Genomic DNA, 12,281 nt, shown 5'->3' on the forward strand with positions numbered 1-12,281 from the left:
CACATGCCTTTCTTGGTGCTGTCTGTAGCCTGGAGGTCCTGGCTGGTCCTCCCATCCTGGGTCTCCTGCACTGGTCCTTTTGGCCAGGTTTAGGGTGAATGATGGAGTCATGAGGTCTCTTCTGTCAATTAGGATACTGTATATTTGTTCCCTAGACACCCAACTGTTGACATTTGATTGACATGGCCTCTGGCTAGGGCATGCTCTAGGCAGGATCTTCTCTGTGTGCAGGTTGCACCCCAGCTGCGAGACCCTTCCTCCACTGCAGCACCTGCTCTTCCTCACCCACTGGCCCTGCTGGCCTCAGCTGTGGGGAGGAGTTTATCCTCCGGCTTCCCCAGGGTCTGGCCTGGGGCCACAGCTCTGAGCAGGCTGCTCCTCCCGCCAGTCCTAGCTCCCGCTGCCCTGCTTCTTGTGTGGCTCTAAGGCTCAGGCTTCCCTGTGTGGTGACGACACCTTGGCAGGCAGTCCTGTATTTGATGTCTCCAGGTTTTTCTAGGATGGTTGTGGGTTATTTCCTCCTGTGACCCTGTTCCATTTTCTAGCAGATGAGGTGCCCAGTGTCCTATTTGGTAGAGGGTACTGAGTGCTGGGTCCTCTGCTGGGACCACGTGGGTAGTCCATAACGGAGATGACCACCTGGCCCCAGTCTGCCTGACTCTGGAGTCCTGCTCAGGGCCTGCGTGCCCTGCTGTTGGAGGTAGAGGGCATCCTGCTGTGGGAAATGTGGTCTCTGCCTCCCTTCCTTCTGTTGAGGTCCTCAGGGACTGGGAGTGGGGGCTGGTGGGGGCTGGTGGGGGCTGTGGGATGCACAGCAAAGTAGTATGAGTCTGGTTTTGGAGGCTGAGTTTCCTGCCTGTCAGGGTGGGCAATGGCCCAGCCCCAAGGTGGCTGTGGGCTCAGAGTGGCATCTGCAGGGCCTGTGAGGATAGTGCCCGGGCTGCCAGTGGTGCAGGGACCCGTCCTAGAGTGCTGTCAGTACCAGAAAGCCCATGTCTCCCTTGTGTCATGAATGATTGCAGTTTTTACTTAGAGCATTTAACAAGCTCAAATATGTCCTGATGGCGTTTGTTGAGCTGGAACTCCATCTGTGGAGCAGCAAGGGCTGAGGGGTCACTGTGACGAAGACCCCCCCAGCCCACTCCTTCCTCCTGTGGCGCCGCCCACCTGGAGCATGGGAGCAGGCAAGCCTGGGCTGTCTTCCTTCCTGTAGCCATACTCCCGGGACTCCTGGAGCACAGTGTGGATTCTTGGGTGTTGTGTCACTTGGAGAAAGACTCCCTTCAAGAATTGTGTTCACAGCTGACCCTAACCATCTGCAAGCGATTTGAACTCTTGGACTCGAGGTAGCCTCTTGCTGCCCTCAGAAGGACTTGCTGAGAGCCAGCTAGCTGCGAAGGCCGGCCAGCCCACATTCAAAGGGAGCGCACATTAGAGCACCACCCTGGTGCTCACCCATGCCGTGGGTTCCCCACTGCAGGGTCTGGGCCTCTGAGGCAGGGTGCAGGTGGGAGCCTGGAGGTGCCACCTGGGTTCTGGGGAGTCCTTTAAGGCTGACTCTCCCCTGGTGCCTAGACATATTAAAAGTGCCACTCTCCTCTCCTGCCTTTCATTTTCCTCTTTCTAAACTCTGGAGACTGGAGGTGTGGCCTCTTAACCTCCAGGGACTGGGGCCGGTGCTGTGCTCTGAGGAATGCTGGTGACCGCAGGAGTCCAGGGATGCCAGAGGGTCCTCTGTCATTTGAACTCAAAGTCTGAGGAAACTGGGCCTGAGGAGCCAGGAAGGGTCAAGTCTTGTCCACCACATCTTCCTGGAGGGACAGTGGCCGTGGGGGTGTGAGCCCCTCCTCCGGCTGTGTAGGCTGAGGTCCTGCTGGCTGTCGTCTGCCTCCCTGGCCACCCCCGGCCTCCTGCACTTGCAGCCGTATCTGTGCCTTGGCTGTCTCCCAGGCCCAGTCCTTTTGCTGTTAGCAGTGCTGGGACTTCATTTTCTCAAGGACTCTTCCCATCCCCAGACCGAGAAGAAGTCTCTGTTTATCTGCTGGCGCCTGTTCCAGGGAAGATTGGGGCAGTTTAGGGTGTAATTGTTGGGCATTTAGCTGTCCAGCAACTCAGGGCCCTTGCAGATAGCACTGGGTGTGTTGACTTTTGCTTCAGAATGAAAAGAAGCAGGTACTATTCAGGGGACAAGCACGTGTCTTGGCAGTGGTGTCCTGCCACCCTGTGGCTCCACATGCTCCACAACAGCTCTGCTGTGACATCAGGTGTGCCCTCTGCAAAGTCGAGCTCAGCTTATAGTACATCATCAAGGACTGGCCCCTCTGCTGGACTCTTGCCTGCAGGGCCGACTGGCCATCAGGACATTTCACCACCTAAAGCTCAGCCCTCCCCACCATGCTAAGCACAGGAGCTCTGGGTGGCAGTCGAGGGGGTGTTAGCCAGCAGGCCTCTCTTGGTACCTATGGAGGGGCCACCATATGCCTCCTATAGTTGGGCCTACTGGGTGGCTGAGACCCCAGCAGATGCTCAAAAAGGTGCTTGGGATTGGAGGCCTCTGCCTATCTATCCTGGAGCCCTGTGAGGTGATGCTCATGAGCCATATTTGTGACTCACCTTTTGGGGTGACTCAGTCCTGATGGCTGCTGGAGAACCTGGCAGTGCAGCCCCACCCAGGCCTGAAGATGGGAGCTGTCACAGGTGGGGACCTTTGCATGTGCTCCTGTTCATGCCAGCGTTGAGACAGGAGGCCTCACCGCTGCTGACACCACTGGTTGCTGCCTCTGGTTCGGAGGGGATTGGGGACTGAAAGAATTTTGGCTCTCGATATCCCAGGTGTCTTTCAGACCAGGTGGCACTCTCCCTGTGGCTCGTCAGCATACTGAATGACCTAGGAAATGGCCTTGGCCGAAGATTTAGGTGCCCAGGCAGTGTCACTTGCTTTGGGGCTGGCTGGGGTCCAGTGGCACAGTAAGTGTGTGAGGAAAGGCTGAATGGCTTCGAGGGCTGCCCTGCAGGAGGTCAGAGCAGTCCAGAGGGGTCCATTCTCCCTGTTGAATTGTGCCTTCTGAATTGTGGAAGCACTTTTTTGGCAGTCCCTAACAATGGAGGGGCTTCAGATTCCTACTGACCTCCAGATGCTCTTCTCAGGGACCCAGCTGTGTTGGAGGTCCCTGGCCCAGAGCCCACCTCATCCCACCCTGCTGTGGAGGGTTTGTGGAGAGTGTCAAAAGGAGTGGTTTGGGGAGACTGTTGGATGCTCCTGTGAAGGAGCTCAGAGCTGCCCTGTAGGCTCTACTGGGAAGCTGTGGGAGAGAGCAGGAGCCGAGATGTTCTCACAAAGCAGAAGACTGGAAGCCAGTGTAGACAAGGGTGTCTACACTGCAGCTGAGCTCTCAAGTAGAGAGAGTGTTTCTGTGCTCTGACCCCAAAACCACTGGTTTCTCCTGGAAGCCGAACCTAAAAGAAATGCACCCTCCCATGATTCTGGGGGCAGAAGAAGAACACTGGCAGTGCAGGCCCCGCTCCCCTGAAGGCTCTGGGTGAGGGTCCTTCCCGCCTCCTTGGTGTTCCCTGGCTTGTGGCCGCAACAGCCCAGTCTCGGTGGTGCTGTGGACTTTGTTGTTTCTGTCCACGTTTTCCTCTTCTGGGAAGGACACTTCCTTAGGTTGGGCCCATCCTGCTCCAGCAAGCTGCAGGCACTGGGGTGGGAGTGTGTTAGGCATGGACTGGCACTCCCAGCATGCCCCAGTTCTCCTCAGCTCCAGGACACATGGGAGTTCACAAATTGAGCACGAGAGCTGGGGAGAGGCTGCGACTGTAGCTCCGTCTCTGGTTGTACCCTCAAATAGCAGGCAGGTTGCTGGACTCGGACTCCTGACACAGCCCACCTTGAGTGTGTGTGACCGCAGCAGATGGTCACTAGGCCTCTCCTTCCCACTTGGGGTCATTCTTAATATCCACAAGTCTTCCCCAGGCCTCTCCCTGCATGGCCTGGTGGTGCAGCAGAGGGGAGCCATCAGTCCTATGCATATGGGGGGTGTCGTCCTTTACTGTAGCACTCACCAAAACCAAACAGTGGAGATGCTGAAAGTCGTGACTTCTGGAATCCATTCCCAGTTGAGAACATTTTCCTTTCTTTCATTTACCAGTCACTCCAGTCACTCTAGTCTGCAAATTTAGAGTCTTGAGTTTTCAGACCTTACAGTTCTTCAGCTTTAACTGGCTGTGTGGACCATGTGGAAGTCACTTTTTGGCCATGTTCATGGGGCTTGCTGTGGGATGTCCTGAGGACCATCTCTGAGTAACTTGGTCAGGACCAGAGACAAACTGCCTGATTCCAGTCATTCATTAAAAGTAGTTACAGTTTGATCTCAAACATGTTTACTGAAGGCTATTTTAAAATGTGAAATTGCACAATCTTAACTATGCTCTAATACCTAATATTTTAGATTGGAATTTTAAGTTGTATGAACTTTTCTAAGTTTGTGCTGGACTTAACCAGCCAGGCGGAGTTGGTGGCCGCAAGGTGCTGGCTTGAGCGTCTTGGCACACTCCCTTCCTTCTGCCTCCTCCACCCACCCAAAGGCTCTGTCTGTGTGGTTCTGAAAAGTCACCACCCATTCCTTAGCCCCTCTGCCTGTCCCATTCTGGTCTTTCTAGTTGTGAGCCATGAGCTTCCCTGGCACAAGCTCTGACCAGAATCCCATCCCTACATCACCCATGACTCAGTGGGCCTAGGTTAATCTTTCCCAGCCTTGGCCACTGGGGATAGGCCACACTTGATACTGCCATTAGAAACAAGGTGACCCAGGTTTGTAAGTTTTTCTTATCTGGCCAGTATCTTCCAAAGATTTTCCATTTGCCATGCATGAATAAGTGCCGGGTCACAGGGTCCTGGACCCTGGAACCTGAGACAAGGTAAATAACAATGCACTCTGCAGAGCTCAGCCTCACAGCAGCACATTAGGGGAGTTACCAGAGTGATCTGGGGGCTGAGCGCAGGCCTGGGGTCAGAGATGCTGGAGGTGGGGTGTGGAAGTGTGGCAGAGCCACGGGGTGGAGGGTCTGGGTCAGCAGGTGTGCAGAAGCATGTGTGAGGGCATAGTTGACAAATAATTAGTAAGCAGACCTTTCTGAACCCTTTTTGCCCTGGGCGCCTTCCTGATACTAGGTGTGTCTGCAGGGCAGCCAGACAGTGAGATAGATCCAGGAGGCCAGATGGCTGTATGTGCCCATTGACACCCGGCCCTTGCATGCAGGCTGAGCACACTGTCCTGGCTGCCCCTGCGGCTGGATGGCCGACTGCCCTGCTCTCAGGGCTGCAGTCCTGAAGGTTGTCGGTTGCTTGGCAGTCGGGAAGCAGGCCTGCAAGGACTGTGCGGGGCAGCGCCTAACTTGCTGATTCTGAACCACGAGGTGGCATTTTCTGGGGACAAGGAGATAGAACAGAACGAACAGTCGGGCTGGTTGAAGAGTCGGTCATGGGCAGCACGGTCACTGACTCCACGAGATTTCAGCTATCCTTGCCTTGCCCAGGCCCCATGGCTTCTCTACTGGAGCTCTGGACTCTCTGCAGCCCAGACCCATTGACCTCTTTCCAGTACGATCTCTGGCTCCTAGCGCCCTCTGTCAGGCCCTTAAGACTCACTTTCTCTCCCTCTAGTGTCCCCTCCCCCTCCCCCCACCCCACCTGCTGCTGTGATCCTGGGGTCTCAACAGGACACCAAACAATAGTGTCCCTGGTGGAGCCCCCTTGCCCTGCCTTTTGTGTAGCACCCCCTCTTGGGCAGGGCCTGTGCATCTGCCTCCCCGATGGACTTGGGTCCATCCGTCCTGGGCCAACCACTCAGCTTGGAGCACACAGGCTGGGAGGGGATGTGGGCCTGCTGCCCCACTGCTGAAGAAGGACCAGTGTGAGTGGGGACCTGGAGGATGCGGCCAGGAGCAGCTGGCAGGGCTTCCCCAGCAGGGCTTCCCTGGCAGCACTGCCATGGCGGCTAGGACACTGCCGAGAGCCAGACGACGTCGGCCTGGGACAGGGAGAAGAGAACTTAGGAACACTCCTCGTGTAAAGGATCTTAGCCAAGACAGAGAACTTTAAGGATTCAAGATAAAATTGTGAAGCAGAACTGTCCAATCCATCTACTAATGGGAAATAAATATCTAGGGAATGTCCCTAACCTCCGAGGTTGTGGTTACAATGGGCAGCCATTCCGGCACTGTCTCATCCCTCGATCCTCAGCTGTGTGTCTGCAGATGGAGCAGCCTTTGTGGCCCTGGGCCCAGGCAGGGCCCTGTAGAGGGGCGCCACCACACCAGCAGGAGCAGGAGAGCCCCAGCAACTTAGGCTAGTCTCCCTGACACCAAAGCCCCGCCCCCAAAATAAGAGCTCTGCTTTTTCCTGAAATCCTGTTTTATTTTAAACTGAGCTGCTTAGGTAAAGCAGAACCACATTGCCTGGAAAAGCATAGCTCTGAGGCAGAAATAATAAAACTCTATCCAGTAATACGAACCGGAAGAAGGGACCTAGATGTTTTTGTTGATGGATTCTGTGAAAACACTGGGTCGTTGTGTTTGCTCTCTTTCCTCCCAGGAGGGGCCGAGCCTTATCTAAGGCGCTTGCCTGTTTGTTACCCACCGAGTGTGCGCCGTGGCTCTGCCTACTGCTCCTTTGGGGGACAGACGGCGGGCAGTGCCAGGCTGCTGTTGGGCACACTGTGGCAGCAGGTGCATTCTGGGTGGAGGTACCAGGCACATTTTTGTTGAGTGCTTTTGCTTGAGTTCTAGTCATGTAGGTGAGCCATTTTCCTGTGTAGTTAGAGCTGGACACACAGCTCATGGAGAGAGAGGGAGGCAGAGTGTTGCCAGACTGTCCTTCTGGTCCTGCAGCCCTGTGCCACTTGTCCCCAAGCTTTTGCTTTTCAGTAATGGCTGTGGCCAGTGGAATGGCTGACAGGACATGAGGCTGAGGAGAAGCCCATACCCCCTCATTTGCTGGAGCCTCAGATAGCAGTGAGGGGCTGGGTTTGGAGCAGTGGCCATGGGTGTTTTGGAGGAGACAAGCCACAACAAACTATGGCAGGCATGTCACAGGGCATTCTTCTGATTCTTTTCCCATCACTCCATTTACAAAGGCTTTTCAGTACCACGTGAAGCCAGACCACTATGGTGCAGAATCAAGTGGTGGGCCTGGTGTGTGGCCCTGCTCTGCCAGCCCTGGCCTGGACTGAGGAGCAAGCATGTGCTGGTGTGGGTCTGCCCTCCAGCAGCATGGTTCAGGAGCACTCTGGGGTGTGCCTGAAGGTGCAGCTGCTCCTGGGTTCTTGGGCTGTGTTAGTCTGCTGCCTCCTGGGGACAGGCTCTGTGTGAGGGGTCTCCTGCACAGGTGTGCAAGCTGAGATTGTGTGTAGGAGTTGAGGGTGAATCTCGGCTCTCTCAGGGTGGGACCTATGTAAAGACTCCGTGGCTCCTGGCAACTTGGGCTTGTGAATGTCCAGTGCCATTGGAGACAGAAGCCAATCCTGCCTGCTCTGGGTCATCCTGACTGGGGCTATCTGCTCAGATGCCTGAGCACCAGGTGGTCCCCTCAGAAAGTGGACCCCAGTGCGGGGTGCTGATGAGATGGGATCACCCTGTTGCCTCCTGGGCACATCCCAGGTATGCGCTTTGGTTGTGCAGGGTCAGGAGGGCAGAGGGAAGCAACCGATGGGGGCAGAGGGGTCTGTGCTGTTGCCGGCTACCCCTGGGCCTCTGGCCCAGAGGCTCCTCTCTGCTTTTGTCCTTTGCAGCCAGAGCTCTTGCTGGCATATGCTTTGCTGCACGTGATCTCGAGGATCTGAGTTTTCAGCTCACACTTCTTTCTTCTGTGTGGCCTGCACTTGCCTATCATGTCCTGCGTGATGGGGGCTCCTGATCAGTGTCGACATTCCCAGGAGCACCCTCAGCAGGTCCCTTGGCTGGCTGACTGGAAGCCTTAGCTTACTCTTTACATGAGACTTTAAAGTCCTGCCTAGGGGGCCGTCTGCGGGAGGTGGGCATGAGCAGGTCAGGTGGGCTTGGCTGTACCTGGGCACACTCAGTGCTGCTCTGGCCCACCTGGCCAAATGCTGCTTAAACATGGACATGAGCTAGCATGGGACACTGTGTGGGCCTGGGGCCACCCTTGTCCTGGTCTGGAAGAAGGTGTCGTCTGCAGCCCTGTACTGATGAGTCTGGCTCTATCCAACTTTGTCCCTCCAGGTGCTTCAGGGTGCTCAGCTGATTGCTGTGGCCTCCTCAGACCCTGCCGCAGCCGGAGTGGACGGGTCACCTCTCCAGGGTAGTGATATCCAGGTGCAGTACGTCCAGCTGGCACCAGTGAGTGACCACACGGCCACAGCACAGGTAAGTCTGGCATCCCTCTGGAAAGGATGCCCTCCTATGGATGGCCCAGCTGCCGGCTTCCACAGAGCTGACGTGGCTTAGAGGCTTTCTGTCTGACTTTTTCCTGGCGGGAGGTAGATTACTACTGAAAGGCTCACAGCTCAGACGAAGACACCTGTTTTTATAAGTGCTTGGAAACCTGGAGGTGAGAGGTTAGACCTGGCCCAGATCCAGATTTAAAGTGATACTTGAGATGAGGAAAGGCTTATCTGAATTCAGAAGCAAAAATGAAGTTCTGCCCTATTTTCTCCTCCTCAGAGTTCACTTCTGGGGCCCAAGGCCCAGGTCCCTATTCTCCTGAGAGCCCACTGCCCCTCCTGTCAAGGGTCACACCTCTGTGGGGCAGACTGCCAGGTCAGTCCTCCTGCGGTCCATGGGCTGTGAGTGCTTGTGAGCCCAGCCAGTCCCAGCCTGTTTCTCAGGGGCAGGTGGACAGAGAGCTTGCCTCTGGCTGGTGATAGGAAGGCCTGGGGTGGCCCCATATCTGACCACGCCTGCCTCAGCACACCTTCATCCAGGGGCTGCAATCCTCTGCAGAGCTCCGGGGGCTCCCCCTTCCCCTGGTGCTGGGGACCTGCTCAGTGCAGGCTCTGGTCATCTGCTGTGCAGAATTGGGCTCCGCCCTGGGCTGGCCATGCTCAGGCTTCTCCTGGAAGCTGGAAACTGCAGCACCCAACCCAATATGGGCACCTTTGGGAATGCTGGTGAAGGCTCACTGCTGTGGACATTGGAGGGGCCACAGTGCTGCCTGGGCAGGTGCTGAGTGAGAGGGCTTCGTGATCTCTCTTGGGTTGTCCCCCCACCCGCACCTGTCTCAGGGACCAGTGTGAACCACCAGTGGGAAGCCTGAGCTCCTAGCTTCACTCTCACCTTCTGCAGCCGGCTGGGTGTTGGAACTAGCTCTGAGGTTAGGGTATATACCTGCTAGTATGAGAATGACCACCAGTTAGTTCTAAGAGGGCCAGGAGTCTGCTGGAGCAAACAGGCTACTGTGCTATTGCCTGCATCTGAAACCACGCAGGAGCCCCGATGCTGGGGCTGGAGCTTAGACCACTGACCTCACTGAGGCTGAGCTGTTCCCATTTGAGGGGCTTTATTTGATTTGACCACAGGTAGTCAGGCAAACCTCTTATCCTCCACTTTGGGAACATGTCTAAGCTCTGCCTCCAGCCTGCCCAGCCCTTCTGCAAATTCTGGTCGCAGTTGGTGGGTCTGTTCCCCTCCTCTCTCTCTGTTCCAGAGCTAATAATGATCCACTTGTGTCTCACTGTGACCAACCTTGGGTGTCTAGAGCTAAAGCCCCAAACTTCTTAGGGCCTATGCTGGATGTTTGCCCTGAGCCCTGGGGAGAGCAGATCCTCCTCTGAGGCAGTTGCTGAAGAAGTAGGGCTCAGCAGATCCAAGCAGGTGGCCCAAGGTCAGCCTGGTGTTCAGGCTCTGGAGCCTGAGGGTCTTGGCAGTACCCTAGTGACCTCAGCACTCGGTCTCATGAGTCTCCCAGTTCACAGCAAGACTGCAGTGGGCTGAGTCTGAGAACATGGGTTCCAGTGAAGCAGCTGCTTGACACTAGGCCTCATAGCCGTGCCATGGGAGCACAGCCAGACGCTGGGTAAGGTGGTCAGCTTTTACCCCATGGCTGAGCACACTGGAGATAAACCGAGGAGGAATATAAGGTGTGACAAAGCAACCCCCTGGGAGGGAGTGTCGGGAGGAGAACCCGTAGCAGCTCTCTGTGGCCCACCTGGTGGGGAGGCCCCTCAGTTCCGGCGTGCTGGGTTCCCTTGGTATCCTGCAGCTGCTACAGTCCCTCCACATTCTTTCAGTGCTTCCTTGGGTAGCTCGGCCACCTCTGGCTGCAGTGTCTCTGCCTGTGGGCTTTGGGGCAGGTGGTTTCCCAATGGAAAGATTTTCAGTCCCAGGCAAGGGCCTGTCCCCTGCCTCATCAGCACCCTGAAGTTCTGCGGAAACTTGTGGCCATAGCTTGTGATGGCATCGCCTGGCCTCTGACACGGGCTTGTTCCTTTCATGATTCCTGCCCAGCCATGTAGGGCTTCTGCTGACAGAATGGGTGATAGCTATGCTGGTCCTTCCTCCTAAAGTAGAAGTCCCTCCCTCTTTTAAGGGAACAGCATGTTGAGTGTCACAAGTCTTTGGAAAGTGCAGTCTTAAACTATGGTAGGAGTTGTCATGTGCCAGCTCCCCTGGGGACTTTGGCCTTCTGGTGGTGCTTTGGCTTGTCCTGTCTCCTTCAGCTGCACCTTTGGGTGCACACAGAAGCCTGGTGGTTTACTCCACTAGAGTGTGCTCTGGGCACTGATAGGGAAGACTTAAGTCACTGATAGGGTGAATCTTCCTTATCTTCAGACAAAGCTGTGACATGTGCACAGGTCCTTGATGTAGCTTTGTCTGAAGTGCTTTTCTGAAATGTTGGAGAGCAGTTTGTCATACCTGAGGCCCTAGGTAAATGTGTCCAGCAAAGTATGAACATTAATTAATCCTATTTATTCCCCAGTACATCCAGGACAAGCGGATGGGGAATTGGCTGTAGCCACCGTGTCCCGAGGGTGTGTGCAGGAGAGGTGGGATGGGCCGGGTCTGTCACTGTTGCTGCCAAGTACTGATGTGTCCTGGGTGTTTCACTCAAGTCGGGATGATGGCGATGCTGGAGCTCTTTGAGCTCTGCCTGAGTGTGGTCCACGCTGTGTGTGAAGGTCCTCAGCTGCTTTTTGACAAGGGAACTGCTGGAACCTGTGCTGGTGGACATTTTTCTAGGAAAGTCTTCCTTTGTTCTTCTTGCAGACGGCCGAGACCCTGCAGCCCACCCTGCAGCCTGAAATGCAGCTTGAACATGGAGCAATCCAGATACAGTGAGGCAGGAGGGACCATCACAGCAGGACTGCACTGGCCTGGCTCAGCTGACAGCCTTGGTCTCCACATGCCCGGTTTTCACTCTGACCTGGAAGCGACTGTGCGGATTCTCTGCAGCGCATCCAAAAGCCTCCTCCTGCACAGGGTACCCTGGCTGTCCCTGCCAAGAGGGCCCTGGTTTGAGTCATGCTGCTGGGTCCAGAAGGGGAGCACAGCACCAAACACGTTGAGCACACTTGGAAAGTCAAGAATGACGGTGTTTTGTTTAAACAGCTTTTTTTAATTTGCTATGGTGTTTATAACAAAAAAGAAAATTGGAAAAAAAAAAAGAAAAACAGTGGCGTAACAGAAGGCTTTTGCTGGTGTGCTCTTTTCAGCGCCATGGAGACATGTTTGCAAGAGACGGCTAGCGGTTTTGATGGAAAGATTGCTTACCTACTTTTCTAGGGGGATGCTCTCCCACACACTGTAATTATGCATTTTTAATGAAATAAATTGTATTTATGACCAAGGCAGCTTCAATGCTATTTCACCTTAAGAGATGGTTCACCTGAGAGTGCCCATTTCTGAGGTGGGGTCCTCGCCAGATGCTGTCCCCAGGCCCACACTACTCTGGCAGTCACTGCCCAGGCTCCCACAGTGGTGGCAGGCATTTGGGGTATTCCTGGGAACAGTTGGGAGCCCACTTCAGTTATTGGGGGAGCCTCAGAAGCAAACTGAATTCTACATCAGCCCAGACGTCTTGTTCTTTCAGGAAGGCACCAGCTCGGGAAGTGTGGCCCGGGCATCCTTGGAGAAAGACTTTCCCACAGGGCTTGCCTCAACATCTGCGGTTTTTGAAAGGCAGAAAAAATAGTTTCAAATAGAAATGCAAGGGGTGATTTGAATTATAGGTGACCAGCAGAACCTGGCCTGCTTCTGCCCACACTGTTCAACAGTCGTGTGCGTGGGGTTTATGAAATCCGACTCAGAACATGGTGCCCCAGTCCTTC

At 55.1% G+C, this 12,281-nt stretch overlaps 1 protein-coding gene across 8 annotated transcripts in view; it reads left to right on the forward strand.

The window, feature by feature from the left end:
• Banp (BTG3 associated nuclear protein) overlaps window positions 1-11,788 on the forward strand; it is an 84,794-nt gene extending 73,006 nt beyond the window's left edge. For all 8 annotated transcript variants that reach the window (XM_076837604.2, XM_076837602.2, XM_077105657.1 and 5 more), the window contains 2 exons: window positions 8,239-8,382; window positions 11,221-11,788. In XM_076837604.2, the coding sequence (XP_076693719.1) occupies window positions 8,239-8,382; window positions 11,221-11,292 (216 nt within the window). In that variant the 3' untranslated portion in view covers window positions 11,293-11,788. The remainder of the gene's footprint in view (window positions 1-8,238; window positions 8,383-11,220) is intronic.
• The last annotated feature ends 493 nt before the right edge of the window (window positions 11,789-12,281 follow it).

This window comes from Callospermophilus lateralis, chromosome 18 (genome assembly GCF_048772815.1).
Source record: "Callospermophilus lateralis isolate mCalLat2 chromosome 18, mCalLat2.hap1, whole genome shotgun sequence".
NCBI lineage: Eukaryota > Metazoa > Chordata > Mammalia > Rodentia > Sciuridae > Callospermophilus > Callospermophilus lateralis.